Source organism: Anolis carolinensis, chromosome 3 (assembly GCF_035594765.1).
Source record: "Anolis carolinensis isolate JA03-04 chromosome 3, rAnoCar3.1.pri, whole genome shotgun sequence".
Lineage (NCBI taxonomy): Eukaryota > Metazoa > Chordata > Lepidosauria > Squamata > Dactyloidae > Anolis > Anolis carolinensis.
Window position 1 is genome coordinate 138,648,062 of NC_085843.1, and position 27,407 is coordinate 138,675,468.

Here is a 27,407-nt window from a genome sequence, read left to right on the forward strand (position 1 = left end):
GAGGGCTTCTGGTACTTCAATGTGAGATTGGGGGACACAACACTGTAGCAAGGAAATGACTTTTGTCAGTGCAGGTGGTCACAGAAAAGACATTGGCTAGAGCCGTGATTCTGATGCTCCTCAGCATGCTTCATCATAAAGGAACTTCAGTTGGCTCACTGAGAGTTGGCATGGTGTAAAATACATTAAATAGCTAAAAATGTCAGCCTATGAATCTGTTGAGCAGAATCTGAATCTGAGCTGAATTCCCAAATCTCATTTACTATTTAAAATCCTGCTACTGATAGCTGCTTTATGATTAAATATAAATGCCCTAAAAACAGCAACTATGGGCATAAATAATTAAGTTACATTTTTCTGGATAAATGCAAGGACACACAAAGCTTAGATTACAAGCGATGAGTGCCAGGAAAATGTCAACAAGCAACAGGAATTTTCAGCTGATGCACACCAAGTCTTAATGTATTAAATCAGCTGTGAAATATCATTATCCAACCCAATTCCCATGTCAAAACTGTCACACTTGCCCACAGTGGTTGCATGGCTTATTCCCCATGCATTAACTTTCGTGCATGGTACATTAGTGCTTTATGCTTGATAGAGATGAAGCATGTATTGAGTTTCTGAAAGAGCCTCAATGTTCATAAATAAATAAAGATTATATGTAATAATATTTTAATCACACATAGTTTGTAATATTGCTTGGATTCATAATAATATCTGAACAGTAGTTAAACATTTTTTTTGCTCTGGTTTTTATGGATAGATTGCAAGACATCTACATATGCACCATTCTGCAATATTTAAAATATTTATCATCCTTTTTAGACTGCAACCCACAGAAACTAGAAACTGTAGTCCAAAAAAGTAATTTTCTCGAGCCCCATGACTAAATTTGATGACACTGTATCAGGCCCGGCCCAACACGGGACGCTAGCCACGCCCCCGCGTTGGGCGCCATGTTCCCAGGGGCACTATCGAGCCCCTGGGAGGCGTGGCCACACTTGGAGGCATGGCCGCGCGACGCGGGAGGCGTGGTCAAGTCTGGCCCCGCCTCCTGCGGCGCCTGCCGTAGGGACAGGGTGGCTGCCGCGGGAGGCGGGGCCGGCCACGCCTCCCGCAGCGCATGCCCGCTGCAGCTTGGCTGGGACAGGGTGCCCGCCGCGGGAGGCGTGGCCAGCCCTGCTTCCCGCGGCGGGCACCCTGTCCCAACCAGACTGTGGTGGGAGTCCAGTCCTTCCAGGCCGCGGCTGGACCTTCACCGTGGCCTGGAAGGACCGGATTCCCGCTGCAGCCTGCCTGGGACAGGGTGTGCGGGGTGGGAGGCGTGGCTAGCTCTGGCCTTGCCTCCTGCCGCGCGCGCCTTGGCCAAGCTGCCCACGCTGTGGGGGGCGGGGTCAGGGCGCCCGCCCACAGCGTAGGAGGCGGGGCCAGGTCTGGCTACGGCTCCCGCGCTGCCCCACGCCGTGGGGGCGGGGTCAGGGCACCCGCGCGTGGTGTGGGAGGCAGGGCCAGATCTGACCACGCCTCCCGCGGTGCGGTGGGGGGGGGCGCAAAATTTTTTTTGCGTACCCCTGAAGATTCCCTTGGGCCGGTCCTGCACTGTATGTTAATAAACAGGGTGTATACATTAGGACCACGAACCCCATTTTGCTCATACATAGGTAAAGGGAAAGGTTTTTCCCTGACGTTAAGTCCAGTCATGACCAACCCTGGGGGTTGGTGCTCATCTCCATTTCTAAGCCGAAGAGCCGCCGTTGTCCGTAGACTCCTCCAAGGTCATGTAGCCAGCATGATTGCATGGAGCGCCGTTACCTTCCCACTGGAGCGGTACCTATTGATCTACGCACATTTGCATGTTTTCGAACTGCTAGGTTGGCAGGAGCTGGGGCTAACAGCGGGCGCTCACTCCGCTCCCGGGATTTGAACCTGGGACCTTTTGGTCTGCAAGTTCAGCAGCTCAGCGCTTTAACACACTGCGCCGCCACCAGGGGCCCTTTGCTCATACATAGTCTCATCTAATTGACCAATTTACTAGTAGTGAGATTATATGACCAAGTCTTTCCACTAATGTGTATCATGGGTACAAATAATCCTACATAAACCCAAGGATTAGGCACCTACAAGCAGGACAGAGTTGCTCATACTAAAAATCACACTAGAGGCCACAACCCCTTTGCTCTTCTGCTGTCTTCTATGAAGCCATGTTAGTTTGAAGATACACAGGTACTTTGTTGAGCTATGAAGAAATCCTGAAATCTATACCTGTCTTGGTGGGCTGGATGGGAAAGTTTACTCTCCCATTCCAGCACAAAACAACAGGGATTTCAAAATGGGATTTCTATAGATCTGTGTCATGGAGAGATTCCCATCTTTATCCTAGCCAATTGTGGTGGAAAGTAGTTCAGTACACAGTAATGTTATGTTGTAATTACAGTAGAGTCTCACTTATCCAACGTTCTGGATTATCCAATGCATTTTTGTAGTCAATGTTTTCAATACATCGTGATATTTTGGCGCTAAATTCATAAATACAGTAATTACTACATAGCATTACTGTGCACTGACTACTTTTTCTGTCAAATTTGTTGTATAACATTATGTTTTGGTGCTTAATTTGTAAAATCATAACCTAATTTGATGTTTAATAGGCTTTTCCTTAATCTCTCCTTATTATCCAACATATTCGCTTATCCAACATTCTGTCGGCCCGTTTATGTTGGATAAGTGAGACTCTACTATACTGTATTTACGAATTTAGCGCCAAAATATCATGATATATTGAAAACATTGACTACAAAAATGCATTGGATAATCCAGAACCTTGGATAAGCGAATCTTGGATAAGTGAGACTCTACTGTAGATTTCATCTGTGGAATGTCCAGGGTGGGAGACTGAACTCTTGTCTGTTGGAGGCAAGCGTGAATGTTGCAATTGGCCACCTTGAATAGCATTTACCAGCTTCAAAGCCTGGCTGCTTCCTGCCTGGGCATTCCACAGATATATAAACCCTGCTTGCCTAGTTTCCAACAGACCTCACAACCTCTGAGGATGCCTGCCATAAATGTCAGAAGAATGCTTCTGGAACATGGCCATAGAGCCCGAAAAACTCACAGCAACCCATATTGGGTTTTCTTAGGCATGGCGTATTCAGAGGTGGATCTGTCAGTTCCTTCCTCTGAAACACAGTTTATGGGACCTCGTGTTCATTGGGGATGTCCCACCCGAACACTGAGTAGCATCCAAGGGATGCCTGTATCTTGGAAACTACTCACAGGTGGTTTGGCCAGTTCCTTCCTCTGAAATACAGCCTTGGACGGTATCCATTGGCTCCTTTCACCCTGGTCCTCCCAGCCACGGCCTAATTTGGGCCGACCCACCTTGGTTTCCAGGCTGAGGGGCGCCACAGAGCTGTCTTTCCGGGGGGGGGGGGGGTGGGGGCGAAGGGCTGCCTCACCTGGTGGGGGTGTGGGTGTGCGGGGCCTGCGGCGTGGGCGAGGGCCTGCTGGAGGGCGGCCAGGGCCCTCTTCCTGCGCCGGCCCTCCTCCTTGAGGGCGCGCGCCTGCTGGGCGGCGCGGGCCAGGTCCTGGTCGAGGCGGTCTGCGCGCGCGCGGGCGAGGCGGAGCTGGGCGGCCAGCCAGTCCTGGGAGTGGAGCAGGTACTCGAGGCCGAGCTGGGCCAGGCGCAGGAGGCGCAGCAGGAGCGGGTCCAGCGGGGCCCCGCAGTGCGGGCAGCGCTCGCGCTCGGCCGAGCAGAAGGTCACGTGGCCCAGGTGCTCCTGCAGCGCCGCCAGGTCCAGCTCCGCCGCCAGGCGCTCCACGTCCACCGCGCTCAGCCGCCGCCAGTCGGGGCTCTCGCGCCGCGGGCGGAACTGGAAGGGCGGTGGGCCCGTGGCTGGGAGCAGGGGCGGCGCAGCCATGGCTTCTCCGGGGAGGAGGAGGAAGGCGCCGGGGGCCGCATGCCCCTCTCCCGCCCCACGACGGGGGCGCCCTGCTCCTCCTTTTCCTCCTTCTTCTCTTTTTCCGGGCGCGCGCCCCCTGCCGGCGGTGTTCGTTAACGACTCCGCGCGCGTCTCCCGCGTTGCCCTGGCAACCCAGCTCCTTCACACTCCTTCAGGCCACAGTGCTGAGACAGAGACAGAGAGAGAAAGATAGCATCCTCAGACTTTCCAACTGACAAAGAGTTCTTCTCACACCTTCCTATATAAACCTTCCTTGCTTAGTTTCTCCATACCTCACAACCTCTGAGGATGCCTGCCATAGATGTGGGTGAAACGTCAGGAGAGAATACTTCTGGAACATGGCCATACAGCCCGGAAAACATACAACAACCCTCCATCCTCAGACTGCTGTTGTTCTTCCTCTGTGCCTCCGAGGCATGACTTGTACACATTTTTGTCTTTCAAAAAGAGGGATGAGTCCCCAAGAATTAACACCCAGTTCAGCCTCATTCTGCCACAAGCAAAGCACTCCCAGCAGATAGTCATCCAGCCTCTGGGTTGCTGTGAATTTTCCAGGCTATATGGCCATGGTCCAAAAACATTCTCTCCTGACGTTTCACCCACATCTACGGCAGACATCCTCAGAGGTTGTGAGGTCTGTTGGAAACTAGGCAAGTGGGCTATATATATATATATCTGTGGAAGGTTCGGGGTGAGAGAACTCTTGTCTGTTTGAGGCAAGTGTGAATGTTGCAATTGGCTACCTTGATTAGCACTGAATGGCCGTGCAGTTTCAAAGCCTAGCTGCTTCCTGCCTGAGGGAATCTAAAATCAGGACAGTAAATAAACAATACTCAGAAAACAGGAAAATTCTAGAAATGAAACAATCAGGACTAGCTAGCACCTCCCAACAAAGGATTCCCTCAGGCAGGAAGCAGCCTGAATCTGCAAGGCCATTCAGTGCTAATCAAGGTGATCAGTTGCAACATTCACACTTTCCTCCAACAAACAAGAGTTCTTTCTCCCACCCTGGACTTTCTACAGCTATATAAATCCCACTTACCTAGTTTCCAATATACCTCACAACCTCTGAGGATGCTTACCATAGATGTGGGTGAAATGTCAGGAGAGAATGCTTCTGGGACATGGCCATACAGCCTGGGAAACCCACAGCAACCCAGTGATTCCATCCATGAAAGCCTTCGACAACACATCCAGCCTCTGTTCAAACACCTCCTGTGTTTAAATCAGAGGCAGCACAGTCCACAACGGAACAGCTCTTAAGGCGTTCTTCCTAATATTTAGGTACCGTAGCATCTCTTCTCCCACAATTTGAAGTCATGGCCGTCCTCCAAGGCAAAGAGAGCTGTTCGCCTAAAGTCACCCACTGGTTTCCTCCATGGCGGAGGGGGATTCAAACACCAGGCTCCTAGTCCAGCACTCAAACCACTACGCCACCCTTGCTCTCATTGTTCAGATCAGGGTGGCTTAAACCTTTTCCACTCACAACTGCTTTCTGCCAGAGAAATGTTTATGTGACCCCAGGTATATCAGTATATCAACTAGGTATTCAAAGTATATATTTACTCGTAATAAATCAGCATTTCCAAGGCTTGCAAAACAAACTCTGCTTTTTATGAAATATAGCTGAACCACTCTGTAAACACTGCATGTTGTTGCTAACAGATTCATTAAAATGTCTAGGTGGCATTCGGAAATCTTTTATCATTGCCAAAGTTTAGCTTAGAAAAGAGAGGAATGAGAGTTGATATGATAGCCATACTTAAATATCTGAAGGAATATCTTATGGAAGACAGAGGGAAATTATGTTTTGCTGGTCCAGAGACAAGAACACAAACCAAAGGGTTCAATCACAACATAAATTGCACTTGAACATTAGGATGAACACTAAAAGCAATTTAACAATGGAACAAACCATCTCCTATTTGATGGGTTTTAAAACAGATGTTGGATGACCATCTCTTAGGAGTGCTTTAGTTAAGTATCTTGCATGGCAAGGAGTGGACTAGTTGACCCTTGAGACCCTTCCAATTCTTTGATTCAAGGTGAAAGACATCGGTAGATTTTTCTTTAAGAATTTGAAACATGTAATACTTCAGAAATATCAAAAATGCTCAGTTTTGTTGTAAGCCAAAATTTAGAAAAGTCAGTGTGGCCAACATAGGAAGGCAATGGCGAACCCCTTCTGAATAAATCTAGCCAGGAAAAGACTATGATGGTGTCACTTTAGGAAATAACCTGAAGGCTCACAACAACAACCATGTTTAGAAGATATATGACAGTGACACTGACTTCAAGTAAACACTGTCAGCTAAGCATCAACTTCCAGATGGTCGCAGTGTTAATTGGTGCAGTGAAAAGAACAGTCTTATGGCATCTCAAAGATTAACAGATTTCATGTGGCCAATGTCACTGTAGATTAAGGTCCAAATAGTATGTTAATGTTAAGTACAGATCAGATGCTGCAGACAAACCATGTCAACTTAATCCCCCATTTCCCATCAGTGACAAAGACTCATTCACTGGCTCCTCTTTCAATGCTATATATACAATCACTTGCCAACAATGCCTCTTTGCTGTCTACACAGGTTATATATGCTGTAAGTATTTGTGTCGGATTAAGTGAAATACCCTTTTTACAGGGGCACCCTAGTTATGGTTGCCACCACCACTGGAAAACGTTTATGTTACAGGTTTTCCATCTTGAATTCCGTGATTCCGTATTCCGCATTTCATGCCTCCACCTGCAATTTAAGAAACACTTCATGCACCTGACAGCAGACAGCAATTATGTGACATGAAGGCATAATAAATGTGTTGTTAGTCTTTAAGATGCCACAAGATACTGATGCACTTTTGTTTCAATAGGGTTTTTTTTAAAGTTATATTTGAGTATTGTATTTGCTTTGTGAGCTGTTTAGAGAACATGGACAATCAAACAAATACATAAAGATAGAACGATGCAAGAGAATAAATGGGCACCAATTTGACATGAAAACATAGAAACATTTAGAAACTCATATTGGATATGACTTCAGTTCAAACCACTTCCGAGAAAACCATCTGTTTGTGATCTGAAAGTAGTTATCTGTATTTAGCTCTAAGGCCTAAATCTAGTTTCTAGTTCCAATTAGAGTAGACTTACTGAACCTAATGTTGAATGTAATAGAATTCTTTAAATTCTGTTCATTTCACAGGCTCACTCTAACTGGGCCTTACCACTAGCCTTATATAGGTTTGAGGCTCTAGTGTGCAGTCAACAAATGATAATGTATTGGTACTTAGTTTTATTTATTTAGGCTAGAGGTGTCAAACATGTAGCTCTCCAGATGTTTGGGATTCCAACTCCCAGAAGCTCTAGGCAGCTTGTTCAATCACCAGGAATTCTGGGAGCAGAAGTCCAAAACACCTAGATAGCCACAAATTTGACACCACTGCTTTATACCTTAAAATTTCTTGACCAGCTAAAATATCAAACTGGCATAACTGACCACTGTCATTTATTAATGCTATTGGCTTTACATACAATTCAGTTTTCCACCCAACTTCAAGGGCTTGTCTACACAGACTAAACAAATTGTACTCATATGCACTCTGATCCTGACACACAAGGTCCATGATAATATGTTCACAATGCATTTCTTTGGGCTTTAATGTGTTTTTTTTTAAGCCTTGCGTTTATAAGGTTGAGGTTTAGATGTGTGCCTGGTCCTTCAGTTAGCATTATGTCGCTGTAATATGATTTGGAAGAATTAGTGGTGCGTGGTAGAAAATAAGCATTCCCAGCATGAAGTGGCTCTTTCCCAAGTTGAATTTTAGTGTTTTAAAAACGAAGATTCATGTGGGAGGTAGTCTCTCTCATATTGGTATGAATACACCTCTGCTTAACAAAAATATGTTTATTTACATGCATGGTGGGCAACAAAAAGCAGAAGGTCTGCAACCATTTGGCTGAAAATAGTGTGAAAGTTTGGACATGTGGACTGTCCCCTAACAGTGAGCTGAGTCTGGTAAAAGAGAAATGTGTGGCCACTTATGGCAATCTCACTATAGTGTTCCCTCTGTGGTGTTCCCTTTGTGGTTCGCTTTTCGCTCCCTCACTGTTTCATGGTTTTTTTCTGTGCTGTGGCACCTTCCAGTTTCCCTTTTGTGCATGCACCCTTCCTCTTGTCGGTGTCCAGCCGGGCCACTCTGGATGCCAATGAGAGGGAGGCGCATGTGCAAAAGGGAAACTGGCAGGTGCCGGAGAGGAGGGTACCAAGAAGTGCAGGAAGAAGGCTTGCAAAGGGGAGAAAGGCCACCTAACTACTAATATAACTACTTCATGGATTTTCACGTATTGTGGGTGGTCCTGGAACATAAACCCCACAATAAGTGAGGGAACACTGTACATAGAATCATAGAGTTGGAAGAGACCTCATGGACCATCCAGTCCAACCCCCTGCCAAGAAGCAGGAAAATTGCACCCCTGACAAATGGCCATCCAGCCTCTGCTTAAAAGCCTCCAAAGAAGGAGCCTCCACCACACTCCAGGGCAGAGAGTTCCACAGCTGAACAGCTCTCACAGTTAGGAGGTTCTTCCTAATGTTCAAGTGGAATTTCCTTTCCTGTAATTTGAAGCTATTGTTCTGGGTCCCAATCTCCAGGGCAGCAGAAAACAAGCTTGCTCCCTCCTCCCTATGACTTCCCCTCACATATTTATACTTGGCCCTCATCATGTCTCCTCTCAGCCTTCTCTTCTGCAAGCTACACATGCCCAGCTCTTTATGTGGCTCCTCATAGGGCTTGTTCTCCAGACCCTTGATCATTTTAGTCGCCCTCCTCTGGACACATTCCAGCTTGTCAACATCTCCCTTAAATTGCAGTGTCCAGAATTGGACACATGCGTGATACAATATATGTGATATTTGTGGCATTAGCAGGATCACTGCAGGGCCAATGCTGAGAAAATGTAGTGCCAAACAGATTTTTGTTTGGTCAGTGTAAACCAGTGGTTCCCAACTTTTGGCCTTCCAAGTGTTTTGGACCTCAGCTCTCACCGTTCCTAACAGCTGGCAAAATGGCTGGGATTTCTGGGAGTTAAAGTCCAAAACAACTGGAGGGCCAAAGTTTGGGAGCCACTGGTGTAGACAAACCCTAATTAGTTTTGGCTGAGATGTACTGAGCAGTCTGAGTCTCACTAGAAAGAAAATTATACAAGTTTTTCTAGCTTTCAGTACAAACTTAAAAGAAAATATTACCTTTAGGCAACAATCCCATACAGGTTTATGAGCAAGGACATGGGACTTACTACAGTAGAGTCTCACTTATCCAACCTTCGCTTATCCAACGTTCTGGATTATCCAAGGCAGTTCGCCTTTTAGTAGTCAATGTTTTTGTAGTCAATGTTTTTGTAGTCAATGTGATGTTTTGGTACTAAATTCGTAAATACAGTAATTACTATGTAGCATTACTGCATATTGAACTTCTTTTTCTGTCAAATTTGTTGTTAAACATGATGTTTTGGTGCTTAATTTGTAAAATCATCACCTAATTTGATGTTTAATAGGCTTTTCCTTAATCCCTCCTTATTATCCAACATATTCGCTTATCCAACATTCTACCGGCCTGTTTATGTTGGATAAGTGAGACTCTACTGTAGTTAGAATAGGATGGTGCTGTTAAATTCTTTTTTAAAGAAATTAACACAATGTGCAATCAATCAGATGTAAATTAGCTCCAAAGCACAACTTTCAAGCGCAATACCAATATATGTATATACAGTAGAGTCTCACTTATCCAACATTCGCTTATCCAACGTTCTGGATTATTCAACACATTTTTGGAGTCAATGTTTTCAATACATCATGATATTTTGCTGCTAAATCCGTAAAATATAGTAATTACTACATAGCATTACTGTGGATTGAACTACTTTTTCTGTCAAATTGGTTGTTAAACATGATATTTTGGTGCTTAATTTATAAAATCATAACCTAATTTGATGTGTAATAGGCATTTCCTTAATGTCTCCTTATTATCCAACATATTCATAGAATCATAGAATCATAGAATAGTAGAGTTGGAAGAGACCTCATGGGCCATCCAGTCCAACCCCCTGCCAAGAAGCAGGAAATCGCATTCAAAGCACCCCCGACAGATGGCCATCCAGCCTCTGCTTAAAAGCCTCCAAAGAAGGAGCCTCCACCACAGTCTGGGGCAGAGAGTTCCACTGTCGAACAGCTCTCACAGTGAGGAAGTTCTTCCTGATGTTCAGGTGGAATCTCCTTTCCTGTAGTTTGAAGCCATTGTTCCGTGTCCTAGTCTGCAGGGCAGCAGAAAACAAGCTTATCCAATATTCTGTCGGCCCGTTTATAAGTGAGACTCTACTGTATATTCAAATAAGTGCATGAATTGACCGATGACTGTGATGAAAGGTGGCAATCTTAAACCCTACAGACAAAAGTTTTCAGGAGCACAAGCTGCTCATTCCATTCATTCTGGCCCCAGAGACAGAAAAGTACCATGCCAATTCTTTTGAATATCCTGGGGCTGACTTTGGATCCGCACAGAGCATCATTAAAGTACCCTTTGGCTGCATCTACAATGCAGAATCAATGCAGTTTGGTACCACTTTAATTTCCAGGGCTCAATGCAATGGAAGCATGAGAGTTGTAGTTTGGTGAGGCACCAACACTCTTTGGTAGAGAGGGCTCAGGACGAGGTAAAAAGGTCAACTCTCAGTATCCCATAATATTGAACGGTGACAATTAAAAGTGGTGTCGAACTGCATGAATTCTAGGATGTTGACCGGCATGGGCAAAGTTTGGTCCTCCAGGAATGAGGCAAAGGATCGCAGCGGGGAAAGACAAGCAGGCCTCTGCCACCCCCAAGAAGGCGCCAAAACACAATGAAATGCAAAGGAACGAGTGGCCCCGCTCAAGGGAAGCGCTCCTCGCTCCTCCTGAAAGAAAGAACTCGCCACGGGGGGGGGGGGGGGGGGCGGCCTGATGAAGGGAGAGAGGAGCGCTCGTCCCCTTACAAAGAGCAGCAGCGTTTTAGACGCTTACTCTGGAAACTCGGCCTGAGGCCGGGGAGCCCCCAAGCCCTGCCTCCCCCGCCTTACCTCACCTCGCACGGGCTCCTCAGGAAGCAGCAGCCACAAAGGGACCTCACGGCGATGGAAAGGCTCGGCCCCCAACTCGCCCCCTCCTCCGCAGGGAAGGGATTTCCGGCCCCCCTCCCCGCTCAGCTCTCTGGGTTCTTTCCCGTCTACGCGGCGGAGTTAATGCAGTTGGAGGGACACCGCTGGAGCTGCCATTGGCTCAGTGCTATGGGATGCTAGCAAAGAAGGCGGAAGACTTTTGAAACTCCTAGGATTCCATAGCAGTGAGAAATGGCTAGTTAAAGTTGAGTCAAACTCAGCTGCAGTCATTCCGCAGTGTAGATACCGTCCTTAATACGTAATAGTTTTGTATTCACTTCTGGCTGAAAGTGAGGAGGAGCTGAGGAACCTTATCACCAAGGTGAAAGAAGAAAGTGCAAAAGCCGGGCTGCAGTTAAACATCAAGAAAACTAAGATTATGGCAACCAGAGCGATTGGTAACTGGGAAATAGAGGGAGAAAGCGTGGAGGCAGTGACAGACTTTATATTTCTAGACACAAAGATCACTGCAGACACAGACTGCAGTCAGGAAATCTACATCTACTTCTTGGGAGAAGAGAAATGGCCAACCTCTATAAAATAGTGAAAAGGAGAGACATCACTCTGGCAACGAAGGTCCTCATAGTGAAAGCAATGGTATTCCCCATAGTAGCCTATGGTTGCGAGAGCTGGACCATAAGGAAGGCTGAGCGAAGGAAGATAGATGCTTTTGAACTTTGGTGCTGGAGGAAAATCCTGAGAGTGCCTTAGACCACAAGAAGATCCAACCAGTCCATCCTCGATAATGCCGGGCTGCTCACTGGAGGGAAGGATATTAGAGGCAAAGATGAAGTACTTTGGCCACATCATGAGGAAAGCTTGGAAAAGATCATGATGCTGGGGGAAAAGGAAGGAAAAAGGAAGAGAGGCCGACCAAGGGCGAGATGGATGAGGGGTGAGGCAGGGAATGGAATCTTTTTGATCCCACCACTGCTACCAATTGAAGAGAACTCAATTTGTGGTACTCAACTCAGGCAGGGGAAATCTTTTTTTTTAAAATCCCACTGCTGCCTCCAATTCAGGAGATGTGTGCGCGTGTGAGAGGGAGGGATGGAGGATGTGTGAATGTATGACAGGGATGATTTAGTGGATAAGGAAGGATAACGGAATTGATTGGGTTTAAATGAGTAAAGATGGTAACTTATATAGGAAAGTACGGTAATTTATATAGATAGGTACGGTAACTGCCACCAACGTGAGGTAACAGGCTTACAGAGAGGCAAGGAGACTTATCTTTATGAACAATAACAAAATTCAAGTTTATTTTTGGTACATAAGCGTATGGTTTCAATCAGTAAACGTTCCGGATCTTAAGTTACAATGTAGTCTTTCTTGAATGGATATTTCTTAAATAACTTCTCTTCAACACAGTATACTAAACTCCCCCGGTCAGCTTATATTCCCAGCCTTTCCCCTGAGTGACCATAAGCTGCCGTCCTTAGCTGATTTCCCCAGCTCCTAATCTTTCCAAAACCTAACCGCAACTGTCCTTTTTAAACCCTCACAGCAACTCAACTTTTTAAAAGGGAATATGCTCCAACTGTCATCTTAGCCACGCCCCTTTTCTCCCAAGGGAAGCTGTGTTACCATGGCAACCTACCAAATGCTGCTTCCAGCTAGTTTCCATGCTAGGCTTTTCCTTGCTAATATATAACTCTTTTTTTTCTTTTAACAAACAAACAAATAAAATCATATCAATAATCTGTGTTTAACACACAACTTCTCTACAGGTGGTATCCTTGAAGTGACTGGGGTCGGCAACAGCTGACAGGAAGCTCTGGTGTGGACTGGTCCATGAGATCACGGAAAGTCGGAAACAACTGCGTGAATGAAAAAGAAAAAGAAATTCCCTTCAACTTAGGAGGCAAACAAAAGTAGGACAACTCTTAGGAGCTTAGGCAGTTTTAAAATACATGTTGAGTTTCCTCTGCCCAAATCATCATCATAATTGTGTTATCGAAGGCTTTCATGGCCGGAATCACTGGTTTGCTGTGAGTTTTCCAGGCTGTCTGGCCATGTTCCAAAAGCATTCTCTCCTGATCTTTTGCCTGCATCTAGGGCAGGCATCCTCAAAGGTTGAGAGGTCTGTTGGAAACTAGGCAAGTGGGGTGTATATATCTGTGGAAAGTCCAGGTTGGGAAAAGGAACTCTTGTCTGTTGGAGGCAGGGCCAAAAGCAACATTCACACTTGCCCCAAACAGACAAGAGTCCTTTCTCCCTCCCTGGGCATTCCACAGATATATAAAAGCCACTTGCCTAGTTTCCAATATGCCTCACAACCTCTGAGGATGCCTACCATGGATGTGGGTGAAACGTCAGGAGAGAATACTTCTGGAACATGGCCAGACAGCCCAGAAAACACACAACAACCCTGTGATTCCGGACATGAAAGCCTTCGACAACACATTGTGCAGTTCTTCTTTGAAAATAGTTGTTATACTCGAGAAATTTTGTTTTTGTGGCTGCCAAAAACTGTGTTGAATTGGTTGAGACTCCATGAGTATCAATTGAATCACTATAGAAAATGTGCTGTAGGACGTCCCGCAAAAACAAAGTTTTTGCAGTTTAATAAACTTTTCCATGTTTTTATGATAGTACCAATTAGGAAATGATATTTATTACCCAGGAATAGAAATCGTGTTACATAGTGTTATTATTATTATTATTGTATTAAATGTTATTTGTTATCTGCCTTTTCCCACAGCTTGGGGCAGGGTACAATGTGGTTAAAACAGATCGATATAATATGATGAAATGCATATATTAAAATACACATAAAAAGATTGACACAAATACTAGACTCATAAAATCATGGAGTTGGAAGGTACCCCAAGGGCCATCCAGTCCAACCCCCTTTTAACAGGAACATACAATCAAAACACCACCAGCAGACTGGGACCAGAAACATTTTGAATTTGGGAAGACCTGTGTTTGCATTTACATCCATAATCGTGTAGATGGGTCCCATGTGTCAATGTTAAGTTCCTTCATATATACTGTACCATGTACACATAATCTGAAGATCATTTTATACACCATATTTTAATATAATTTTGTACATAACACAAAGTTTGTGTACATTGAGCCCTCAGAAAACAAAAGTGTCACTCATCCATCCAAGTGGGTATTTTTGGATTTTGCAGTGTTCCGGATTTCCAAACAAGGGACGCTCAACCTGGAATGAGCTGCAGTATAGCCCAGCACCATAGTTGTTAGTTGCCCTTATAATGAAAAGCCATTTCTGTTTTCTCCAAAGCCACAAAAAGCATTCTGGGCAAATTTCTGGATTTTTTAAATGTCTTTCCAAATCTTTTATCTTTTGTTCCGAGGGCTGAAGACGCTGGCCCCAACTATACTGCCATATAATGCAGTGTTTTAAACTGTATTATATGGCAGTGTAGATAGAGTCACTGAAACAGCAAAGATTTCCCAAAAGCTGTCTCTGTTCTTTATTAACCAGAATGGAAACTGCACACAAGGGAAAAACCCTAAAACTTGGAAAGGCAGCTGTGAAAGAACTAGATAAGATTCTCCAGTGTAAATACCATGTAAATAAAAAGTTATAAATCATTCAGACCATTGTATTTCCAGTTTCTACGATGGTTGTGAAAATTGGACAGCAAAGAGTGCTGAAAATCAACTCCTTTGAAAAGTGGTTCTTTAGGAGAGTCATATCGATGCAATGAACTGCCAAAAAGACACACACATGGATCCTGTGCCCCCTCTACACTAACCATTTAATCCAGCTTCAAATCAGTCTTTAAGTAGTGTTACTACCATGCGGATTATTAAACCCAACATTATGGAACCAGTTAGAGTTCCCGGTGGTGATTACACAAATCACAGAGCACATTATGGGCTTACTTTGGCCAATTATCCCTGTCCTCTTGACCTTGATTGGTTGTAATTGTTTTTTATTGTCTATTTTAATTGTATGGTTTTATTTTTTTAAATATTCTCAATATTTGACTATGTAATGTATGTTGTTTTTTATTGGAAACCACCCTGAGTCCCCTCGAGGAGATAGGGCGGTATATAAATAAAGTTTATTATTTTATTGTATGACACAGCAAACAAGATAGACATGCTGGATTTCATATCACAAAATCACAAGTCAAACACTTCTCAAGTGTCTAGGACTGTGTGATGTATTTTCGGATGATGCGTGCAGATCCCAGTAGGATGGCCTTTTGCAGTAAAGAACTGGTAGGATCACAAACCTGCAAAGGTTGTGGAAAATGAACACACAAAGATACTGTGGGACTTCCGAATCCAGACTGACAAAGTTCTGGAACACAACACACCAGACATCACAGTTGTGGAAAAGAAAAAGGTTTGGATCATTGATGTTGCCATCCCAGGTGATAGTCGCACTGTCGAAAAACAACAGGAAAAACTCAGCCGCTATCAAGACCACAAGACTGAACTTCAAAGACTCTGGCAGAAACCAGTGCAGGTGGTCCCGGTGGTGATGGGCACATTGGGTATCGTGCCAAAAGATCTCAGCCGGCATTTGGAAACAATAGACATTGACAAAATTACGATCTGCCAACTGCAAAAGTTTATTATTATTATTATTGCTGTATATACTTTTGTGGAAGTTGTCCAGCCACTGCAGTTTGAAGCTACCTTTGAACTACATTAAATGGTCAGTGTAGATGGGGCCTCAGAGAAAAAACAATAATGAACTCTCAGTAGAAGTGAAAATGATTGAACTGAGGTTGTTGTAATTTGGGCATATCATGATACAACATTACTAACTGGAAAAGACAACAGTGCTTGGAAAAATAGAAGGCAGTACAAAAAGAGGAAACCCACATTACACGTAGGTTGACCAAGGGTGCACGTACGCTATAGAATTAACACAGTTTGATACCACTTTAACTACCATGGCTCAATGCTATAGAATTATGAGAGTTGTGGTTTTACAAGGCCTTTAACCTTCTTTGCTAAAGAGTACTGGTGCTTCACCCAAGAATAGCTCCCAGGATTCCATAGCACTGAGCCAGGGCAGTTAGAGTGGTGTCAAACTGCATTAATTCTACAGTGTAGATGCATCCTGAGTTGCATTGATATCAAGACCTCAGTGACTGCAGTTTGGTGCACACTTATTCAGGATGTGTGCAAGCTGTTGTATGTTCCCTTCAGGGTGAAAAGAGCAGGAAATAAATGTCATAAATAAATAAATAAAAACTTCTAAACTTCTTGGTGGCCATGGGCATGAGAGGTGATGAGACATGGTCATCAAAGAACAAGGTTTCAAACAACAACTATGACGTTTCAGACAGTTTTCAGATTGCTTGAACAAACACAAGCAAGTAAGCAAAATGTCATGGCCATTCTATACAGATTATTTCTGTTGCTTTGGCCTACAACAGAGGACATGGTAAACCTGGGCTTGCAGCATATGACTGTGATAACATGAGTGCTAGTGTTAAAAAAATACATTTGGAGGATGTGGAGAAAATAGTGCTGCAGCTGTTCTCCACTTTTAGAGGTCAAAGCAATGAGTTCCAGACATTTTTCACCTGTCTTCAGGTGGAGTTAGAGAACCCCCAATGCTGAAATAAGATTAAACTGCTGGTCTGATTAGTTTCTGTAACCTTTTGCCCCAAACAAGGAGATGCCTTGAGCCACTCTGGTTACTGTTTTGGATATATTTGACAGATGCCATGGTCAGTAGATGTGCATGGATAGCTAGTGTGATGTTTGCTGGCTTATTTGTGTATATCACATTTTGGAATTGTTCTAAAAACCGGCACATCTGTTAATAATAGAATGACAGGCAACATGACATTGAGTGGTGGGGGGATGTAGGAGGAAACTATAGGCCCGAGTAGGAAGCACCAGCAATCGTATTGCAGCATCACCAAAAATGCAACACCATGTGAAGTTCAAGATCCTGTTTATCAAACAGTAAATATCCTAAAGACATCAGATCCTGTCTGATCCTGGAAGCTAAACATGTTTAACTCTGGTTAATACTTGGACAAAGACCAGTACTATGGATTATATTTCACAGGAGGAAGATAGTAAAGCAATCTCTGAGTATTTCTTGCTATGAAATCCATAAGATTGCCATCAGTTGACATAGGACTTAAAGGCACAAGCAAACAAAATGCTTGTTCATACATAGAATACCAATGCCTTCAGCACACAACTATTTCGTAGGATATTTTAGTGGCTATTAGTGGCATTAATATTTTTAGAATAACCACTGGCTCACTTTTATTTTTATTAATTCCCCCCCCCCCCCCAAAAAAAAATACAATAAAAGTTCACACACAAGTAATAACTGAAAAAAGGCAGGAAGAAATGTAAAAAAAGGAGTGAATAGAAAAAATAATATATATTTCAAACTGCTTTTTAGCAATCTTTTTCAAAAAGTCTCTACTGATTTTTCTTGAAACAAATTGATAATAATCCTTTTCTGATAGCTCACTAAGTGACCATTATTCTACCATGGGTATGAATATATTCTTCTAAGTCTAAACATACAACAATCTTGCCACTGTAATTACATACTGAAGTTTTCTATGGCTCCTTTTTAGTTGTTGTTCCATACGTTTTCTTTTACCAATATTTTGTTTTACCATATTATTGAGAAACGAACTTCATATTGGCTGGTGTTTTATTTTCCCAAATTGTAGTAAATTGATATTTTAAAGTGTTCTTTCCAAGTTTACTACAATTCAGTCTGACTTTACCTTACATTTTTGTAAACCAATGATGGGAAATTAATGATTCCAACTGCAAGCTGATTAAGTTGAACTAATCTGGTGGCTCTTCATAGAGAAGAAATAGGGTTAGGAAAAATTCCTACAATCCGTTTTGTGTCCTAACCCTGGCAGCAGAAACACTTGTAAACTGAGACTGCATTTGGAGAATTAACACAGCTTGACAGGAAGTAGTAGTTTCACAAGATCTTTGGTCTTCTCTGTCTCTGTCAAAGACTGCTGGTGCCTCACCAAATGACAACTCCCAGGATTCCATAGCCTTTTGAACTCTTATTTTCTTGAGTTTAGTGCATGCTATCTATGGGAGGGCTGGAGATAAGCTCACTCTGATTTTTAAATACTAGCTGCTGGGTTTTAAACTCTACTTTTAAGTACCGTCAGCTCACTTTCGCTATCTTCTTCGTTTTTTTCACTCTGCCAGTGTTATGTTAATCTGGGTCAAAACTGATTCAAGCGGATTAGTTTTTTCTTCTCTGATCTAACTGTTAGAGAGACCCTAACATTTTAACATAAACACCCAACAGATGATACCGTACACATCAGTGAATGTGCGGAATAGACCACCACCAGCAACTCCCCTACAAACACTATATTGTTTCAAATCCTACAATAAATGTATCTTTCTTTGTAACTTTCTGCTTACTTTGTATCCTTCAGACTCTATCCTATTCTTATATGTATATCAAATACGGTAGAGTCTCACTTATCCAACACAAAATGTTGGATAATAAGGAGGGATTAAGGAAAAGCCTATTAAAGTCAAATTACATTAAGGTTTTTACAAATTAAGCACCCAAACATCATGTTTTACAACAAATTGACAGAAAAAGGAGTTCAATACACAGTAACGTTATGCAGTAATTGCTGTACAGTGTTCCCTCACTACTTTGCAGTTGACTTTTTGTGGATTTGCTGTTTTGCGGTTTTTCAATAAACTCTAAAAGACTATTATAAATCATAAAAAAATTACAATTTATAGCCTAAGGAAGGGAGGAAGGAGAAGGCAAAGGGAGAGAAAAGGAGCCCAAGCAGCAATGGGAGGAAAAGGAGGCGATTTATCAACACATGATTGGTTGATAAAGGCTTAAAATAGTGGATAACTACTAAAATAATGTATAAATATTAAAATAAATATAGCGTCCCTACTTTGCGGATTTTAACTTATTGCGGGTGGTCCTGGAACCTAACCCCAGCGATAAGTGAGGAAACACTGTATTTACAAATTTAGCACCAAAACATCACAATGTATTGAAAACACTGACTAAAAAAAATTGGCCACTAATAAATTAACTACAATTAAAGATAGAATTGCATAAAATTAACTTACAATAACATCATTGTCAGAAATTAAATCCATAAAAATTTCAATTCTTGCTGCCTAGAAAAACAGCTGTGGATCCAGACAAGAGGCAAACTGTGTTGAATAATCCAGAACATTGGATAAGCGAATGTTGGATAATGTTGGAGACTCATATATAGAGTCTCACTTATCCAACATTCGCTTATCCAACATAAGTCTTCACCGGGAACTGAACAATTAAACCTATCAAGGACTCAATAACATTTTTCCCTAGCTCACCGCCTCCCACAGCTGATTGGCCTTCTCTGGGCCAATCCCCCATCATCTTCTCCCCTTCAAAGGGAATCCTGTTTGGGGGTGGCAACGTCATCAGAGAGCCAGCCAATCAGGGAGTGGATCCAGACTGGCCTCTCTTGTGGCCAATCAGAAGAGGAAGTGGGAGAAGTTGAAAGTTTGAATAGCTGTCATGTGTATAAAAACTCATGTCTCTGTGTTCATGGTTGTGCTTGTACATTTTGGCATCAGTTATACTTGCATCCTTTCTGGCCAAATTGAAATAAATCTCTGTTGCTTGTCTTCACTTGCCAGGCACGGACGGACCTTGCTTATCTGAGATCCTAGCCTTAAATTTGACCTTAACCTCAGCAGAGTGTGATCAAGCTTGTTCTTTGTTTTCTACTTGTTTTTGAAGCTGTTAGATGGGAAATGGCAACATTGCAATTAAGCAAGCAGCATCCCAAACCAGTTTTGAAATGAGAATAATTTCTGAGTTGAGAAAAATAATCAATCTCATCTCTTTCTGATGGCAAAACCCAGTTTTACTGGTGGGCCAGATGAATTCACAGACACTGCAGCACAGTCGTTCTTTTCAGGTTTCATAGTAATATTAAATAATCTCTGTTGTTGTTTTGTTTTTTAAACCCAGGCCTCTACACAGGACAAACAACAGCAACAAGAAGACACAGGAATGTATTAGCAATAACAGGATCCCACCCCTTTGAAAAATCTTTTACTTTAGCATTTCAACATGACCAATGATATGGTCAGTGTAAACTCTTATAATGCAGTTCAATGCAGTTAAACTGGTTTATAGGAGTCTACACTGAACATATGATGTAGTTTCAAACTGCATTATATGGTAGTGCAGATAGGGCCTGAGTGTTTTAAGTCATTTTTCCTTTGAATTAATGCCCCATGTTGAGCTAACCAAGTTTCATTTGAGTTTCCTAAGCAAGTGCTCATACACTTATTAAAACAAAGATATCCTCTTGTTATACTACCAGGTTAATTTAGAGTTGGTGCCAACAATTACATAATTAAAAAAACCACAGAATCCAAGTCTGTTGGAGGAGCACAAAAAAAAGAACAGAGCAATATTTTTGGCTACATGGAGTTACACACTTTTGTCTCACGGTAAAATTTTCAGACAGCTTTTAATTATTTATTGTTGTTGTTGTTTTTACAATATTTATACCTCACCCTTCTCACCCCAAAGGGGACTCAGAGAGGCTTACAGAACACACATACGACAAACATTCAATGCCGATTATACAATTAACAAGGACAGACAACACAGAGGAAAAGGTAGATTTTCCTATCTTATTTCTGGCACCTTGGAGGCTGTGCTGGACTCCAGCCACAGGAGCGAGGTGGCCGCTCCATCTTTCCTTCCAATTGATGTCCTTAAAGGTGCCTTTATTACTTCCCTGCTAAAAAGGGTACCTATTTATCTACATACCTTTCTGCTTTCAACCTGCTAGGTGGGCAGGTGAGCTGGGGCACCCTGACCTGGGCTTGAACTACCAACCTTTCGATCAGCAGGATTTTTCTGTTGCACAGTGGTTTAGCCTGCTGTGCTAAACATCTTTTAATAGATGTTTCCTGGCAGTAAGCAGTGGTTGTACTTTAAAACACAGTTTAAAAATGAATATCTTGATGGAGCTCCTGGTGGCACAGAGGATTAAATTGCTAAGCTGCTGAATTGGCTAACCAAAAGGTTGGTGGTTTGAATTCAGAAAGCGGGGTGAGCTCCCACTGTTAGTCTCAGCTTCTGCCAACCTAGTAGTTCAAAAACATGCAAATGTGAGTAGATCAATAGATACCGCTCCAGTGGAAAGGTAACAGCACTCCATGAAGTCATGCCGGCCACATGACCTTGGAGGTGTCTATGGCTCTTCAGCTTAGAATGGAGATGAGCACCAACCCGCAGAGTCGGACACGACTAGAGTTAATGTGAAGGAGAAACATCTTGATCCACTTCAATCTATCTCCAGAAAATCACACTATAATCCCACGCAGATCTGCAGAGATTCATTGGTTTATTTCTTAATAAATCATTACCCTCAAGTCTTTCTGAAATGAATGAGGTTAGTGCAATATAAGTTAATCATGTCCCATTGGTTTCTTGTGAATTTGTATGTATGTAATATTCCTGAACTGAGACTTTTGTATGAAGAATACTGGTTGAGAATCCCTGATCCTGAATTCCGAAATATTCCAAAACAGTTGAAATGGCTGGCTGAGATAGTGACACCTTTCTTATAGTTTAAGATGTACAAACTATATTTAACATAAAGTTACAAAAATATTGTGCATAATATTACTTTCAGGCTGTGAATTTAAGTTGTAAAAGCAGTTTGTAATTAGACATTTCCAAGATATATCACTATGCAAGTACAGTAGAGTCTCACTTATCCAACATAAATGGGCTGTCAGAACGTTGGATAAGCAAAAATGTTGAATAATAAGGAGGGATTAAGGAAAAGCCTATTACACGTCAAATTATGTTATGATTTTACAAATTAAACACCAAAACATGTTTTACAACAAATCGACAGAAAAAGCAGTTCAATACATGGCAATGTTATGTAGTAAGTATTGTATTTACAAATTTAGCACCAAAACATCGCAATGCATTGAAAACATTATCTACAAAAACATTGTAAAAAATTAACTACAAAATAAAGATAAAATTGCATAAAATGAACTTATAGTAACAACATTGTCGGAAATTAAATCTGTAAAAGTTCAGTCCTTGCTACCTAGAGAAACAGCTATGGATCTGAGTGGGAGGCAGACTGCATTGGATAATCCAGAACATTGGATAAGCAAATGTTGGATAAGTGAGACTCTACTGTAATCTAAAATCCTGAAATATAGAACATATTTGAAATGAGGTCACCACCCTAAAAAATGGCAGTGGCCATACTGGGTTGCTGTGAGTTTTCTGGGCTGTATGGCCATGTTCCGGAAGCATTCCCTCCCGACGTTTCACCGACATGTACGGCAGGCATCCTGAGGTTGTGAGGCTTGTTGGAAACTAGGTAAGTGGGCTTTATATATCTGTGGAAGGTCCAGGTTGGGTGAAAGAACTCTTGTCTGCTTGAGACAGGTGTGAATGCTGCAATTGGCTATCTTGATTGGCATTGAATAGCCTTGCAGCATCAAAGCTTGGCTGCTTCCTGCCTGGGGGAACCTTTTGTTGGGCGATTAGCTGGCCCTGACTGTTTCTATTCTGGAATTCCCCTGTTTGTGAGTGTTGTTCTTTATTTACTGTCCTGATTTTAGAGTTTTTTAATAGTTCCACAATGTCTCTCAATAGGGTGAACTTGGGGTGCATCTACACTGGAGAATGAATGTAGTTTTACACCACTCTGCTATGAAACCCTGGGATTTGTAGTTCGATGAGGCACCAGCATTCTTTGGCAGAAAGAGCTAAATGCCTTGTAAAGCTACAACTCACATGATTTCATGGCATCCAGCCATGGGCAGTAAAGTGGTGTCACAGTGTTGATGTTATTTGGAGAAGACTTATTCTGTACAACTCGGAAACAAACACCGTCCAGCTTTCAAAAGTAGCGCCCTGGTGTTGCCTTTCTTGTCGTCACAGAACCAGAAAGGAACTTCATTCCCAAGAGAGGGCAGGCGGACGTCCAACCGCGCCGGCTTCAACGCCTCCCAACGCGCATGCCCGAAGAGGAGGGGGCGGGGCCCTCTGACCGTGGGCTCTCCTGCTCTCCACGTTCCCCTATCCGGGGGCGGGGCTTGAGGCGGCGCGGCCAATCAGCGGCTCCCACGACCCAGCCCCAGGAACCTGGCTGAGAATGTTGAGAGAGTTGCAGAGTCCCGAACTCCACTTTGACGCGGGTCGGGCGGCGCACGTGGGAACGCAGCGATGGTCTCTCCTTGGGCTTGCGTGCACAAGCTGGCCTCGGCGCTGCCCTTGCTCTTGACGCTGTGGGACCTCCACTTTGAGGGTGAGGAGGCTGGGGAGGGGGAGAGGGGCTCTTTTGCGGGGAAACCAATGGGACAGGGTTAACTTAGACTGCATTTGCCTTCATGTACTGATAGCCTCCCTGGATGTGTGGATTGAGGTCAGGGGGACATCTACACTGTAGAACTTAATGCGGTTTGAAATCACTTTAACTTCTATGGCATCCTGGGAACTGTAGTTTTACAAGGTTTGGCAAAGAAGGCTGTTGACACCCCAAACTACAAAGCCTAAGATTCCCTAACAGTCAAAGTGGAGTCTTCGTTGTACAGTATAGATGCGCCCGCACTACACATTTATAGCATTTTGATACCGCTTTAACTGTCATGGCTGTCATTAACGTAGATTTATTTGCCTGAAAGTTTTAATGGTATTCGGTGATTCGCAAACTCTGGTATTCTACATGTTTTGGACTTCAACTCCCAGAAGCCTCAGCTGCTGTGGCCAGTCATCAGGGATTCTGGGAGTTGAAGTCCAAAACACTCAGAAGGCCAGAGTTTGGGAAACTCTGTAAAATACCAGGAAATTCTATTTCCCTCGCCAAATACAAACCCCAGCATTGCATCAGAAGTTTTCAAAGTGTTATAGTTACATTGTGTGAAGTCTGCATTAGGAAGCAGGACTTCTTCCTGGTCCTGTAAAGGTTCAGGAAGAGACTGGAGATGTGCTATAAAATGCCCATGTATGAGTGCATCCACACTGTAGAATTATTGCAGTTTGACACCACTTGAACTTTTTTTCGTGTCAGGAGCGACTTGAGAAACTGCAAGTCCCTCCTGGTCTGAGAGAATTGGCCGTCTGCAAGGACATTGTGTAGGGGATGCCCGGATGTTTGATGTTTTACCATCCTGTGAGAGGCTTTTCTCATGTACCCGCATGGAGAGCTGGAGCTGGCAGAGGGAGTTCACCCACTCTCCCCAGATTCAAACCACCGATCCATCAATCAGCAGTCCTGCCGGCATAAGGGTTTAACCCATTGTGCCACCAGCGGCTCCTACCACTTGAACTGCCATAACTCATTGCCGTGACCTCATGGGAGGCACCAGCACACTTGGAAAGGACTTATAAAATTACAACTCCCATGATTCCATAACTTGGGGTGCATCTACACTCTAGAATGAATGTAGTTTGATGCCACTGTAACTGCTATGGCCCAGTGCTGTGGAATCATGGAAGTTGTAGTTTTGCCATGTCTCAAGCCATCACTATGATTGCTGGTGCCACACAACACTAGAACTCCCAAGATTCCACTCCCATGATGATACTACTTTAACCATAGCAGTTAAAGTGTTATTATTGTGAATGGATTTTCTGTGGAGCACCAGAAAATGAGGATTTAGCACACATATTATTTGATTGTAAATTGTATCAGAAGGTGAGAGACTTGTACCTTGGTCCATATATCAAACGGACTATGTATTGGGAATTTCACATCAGAACCACATATTTTATGTATGGTCAAGACCCAAAAATAACATTAAAAAGCTCTGTATTTAAGCAAAACAATACGTTTGAGAACCACATATGTGATCGGGGTAAATTGTAGGAGTGATAAGGAAATATGATGTATATATTCACTTTAATCATATTTATTTACTGTATTCTTATGTCTTATTTTAACTTATTACATAGAGTAACTATGTAACTATGTAGAGCCCCCAGTGGTGCAGCAAGTTAAACCACTGAGCTGCTGAAATTGCTGACTGAAAGGTCAGTGGTTTGAATCCAGGGATTGTAGTGAGCTCCCGCTGTTAGCCCCAGCTTTTGCAAACCTAGCAGTTTGAAAACATGCAAATATGGGTAGATCAATAGGTACCGCTCCAGCGGGAAGGTAACAGAGCTCCATGCAATCATGCCAGCCGCATGACCTTGGAGATGTCTTTGGACAACGCTGGCTTTTCGGCTTAGAAATGGAGATGAGCACCAACCCCCAGAGTCGGACTCGACTAGACTTAATGTCAGGGGAAATACCTTTTATATAGATTGTAATCAAGTCTTATCAAGTCTTGTTGTTTGGTCTGGTATTGTGATTTGGCCTAAGGGCTAATCAATAAAAATTATTATTATTATTATTATTATTATTATTATTATTATTATTATTATTATTCTGCATTAACAGTGCAGATGCACCCATGTCTTTGAATTCTGTTCCTTGTAAGTGTTTTAAGATTTCTGCCAGTTCACCTAAGGGAGTGCCCAGTTGAAATCCTTCCTTGTTTCGCCCCAGTCTCTTCCAACGTCATTCTCAGTAGTAGATTACAATGACTTCTGGTCTTGCTGCTTTATATGTAAAATGGGAATATTAGTGCTAGCCAGAACCATAACAATGGGGTGATGTGGTTGAAGGTCTTTTGAACATCAAGGGAAAGTGACACAAAAAATCTGGCTTGGATGATCACATGTAAGACAAGGATTGCTAGTGTGAGTAAGTTCTGAGGTCCATGGATACGGATTTATAGTGCAAATATAATGTGTGACCTCTTAGCACACAAACCCCAGTCAGCAAACATTCAGCAAGTTGCAAAAGTCACAGTGAAATCCGGTTGTTTATCAGCTTCCTTCCTTTTTTGGACAAGAGAGTGATCGTCTTGTGTCTATGATGGTTGTTTTGGGCAATGATGCTCAATATACATAATACCAAAGAATAATATAGCAATAAGAACCCTACTATATTAACATTACTTTTGTAACAGATATGTCAGGCATGGGCAAACTTGGGCCCTTCAGGTGTTTTGGACTACCGGCTGTTTGGAATTGTGGGAGTTGGAAGTCCAAAACACCTGGAGAGCCCAAGTTTGCCTATGCCTGACATATGGTCTTGCAATAGTTTTGTTTAATGCCTTTGTTTTGATATTATTACTATTGTTATTAATTGTATACGGTAGAGTCTCGCTTATCCAGCCTAAACTTATCCAGCGTTCTGTATTATCCAACGCAGTCTGCCTTTTAGTAGCCAATGTTTTTGTAGTCAATGTTTTCAATACATTGCGATGTTTTAGTGCTAAATTTGCAAATACAGTAATTACTACATAACGTTACCATGTATTGAACTGCTTTTTCTGTCAATTTGTTGTTAAACATGATGTTTTGGTGCTTAATTTGTAAAATCATAACAAAATTTGACGTTTAATAGGCTTTTCCTTAATCCTTCCTTATTATTCAACATTTTCGTTTATCCAACGTTCTGCTGGCCTGTTTATGTTGGATGAGGGAGACTACTGTACCATTTTTGTTTCTTAGAGAGACTCAAAGCGGTATTTCACTTTCTCTTATATTAGGTCCCTTCCACACAGTTGGATGTTATCTGCTTTGAGCTGAAATATATGGCAGTGTGGATTCAGATAACCCAGTTCAAATTAGATATTGTGGGATTTTCTGCCTTGATATTCTGGGTTATATGGCTGTATGAAAGGGCCCTAAGAGGTGATTTGCCATGTTATTCCTCTGAAATACAGTAGAAAGAACTGTTTCTTAAACTGTGTGTTGTCATCCCAAACAGAATGTCCTTAGCTCAATGTTGGGGTCCTGAAAAAATTGGCAATAGTAAAAGTTTTCTGGATGCCACCTAGTGTCTGTTTAAGACATTTACATGAATGTTGTTCAGTGTTTACCATGGACACTGCAAAATATGCTTCAGCTGTACTTCATAAAAAAGAAAATCACCCTATTTTAACAAGCCTTGCAAATACTAATTTATCATCAATAAATCTTTGGTTTTTATAGCTATTTTATGTACCCATATCTGCCCTTGCGTTTGCTGTTCTGCTGCTGAATATGCATGCCCAGTGTGGAATACATCTCACCACGTTAAAATAGAGGATGTGGCTCTTAATGAGACAGACTTATTATCACAGGATATCTACACCCTATACCAGTAGAGAAATTATACTGTTTAGCTGGTATTGCACTACCTGACAGCCGTCGAGAAGTAGCAGCCGATAATGAAAGGACCAAG

General features: G+C 42.7%; 2 protein-coding genes across 3 annotated transcripts in view; one reads left to right on the top strand and one right to left on the bottom strand.

Moving 5' to 3' along the window:
* dzip1 (DAZ interacting zinc finger protein 1) overlaps positions 1–4,126 on the bottom strand; it is a 29,360-nt gene extending 25,234 nt beyond the window's left edge. For both annotated transcript variants that reach the window (XM_062975520.1, XM_062975519.1), the window contains exon 1: positions 3,459–4,126. In XM_062975520.1, the coding sequence (XP_062831590.1) occupies positions 3,459–3,920 (462 nt within the window). In that variant the 5' untranslated portion in view covers positions 3,921–4,126. The remainder of the gene's footprint in view (positions 1–3,458) is intronic.
* A 19,119-nt stretch (positions 4,127–23,245) lies between these two features.
* dnajc3 (DnaJ heat shock protein family (Hsp40) member C3) overlaps positions 23,246–27,407 on the top strand; it is a 49,728-nt gene continuing 45,566 nt past the window's right edge. The window contains exon 1 of the mRNA XM_003218667.4: positions 23,246–23,438. Coding sequence (XP_003218715.1) covers positions 23,357–23,438 — 82 coding nt within the window. The 5' untranslated portion in view covers positions 23,246–23,356. The remainder of the gene's footprint in view (positions 23,439–27,407) is intronic.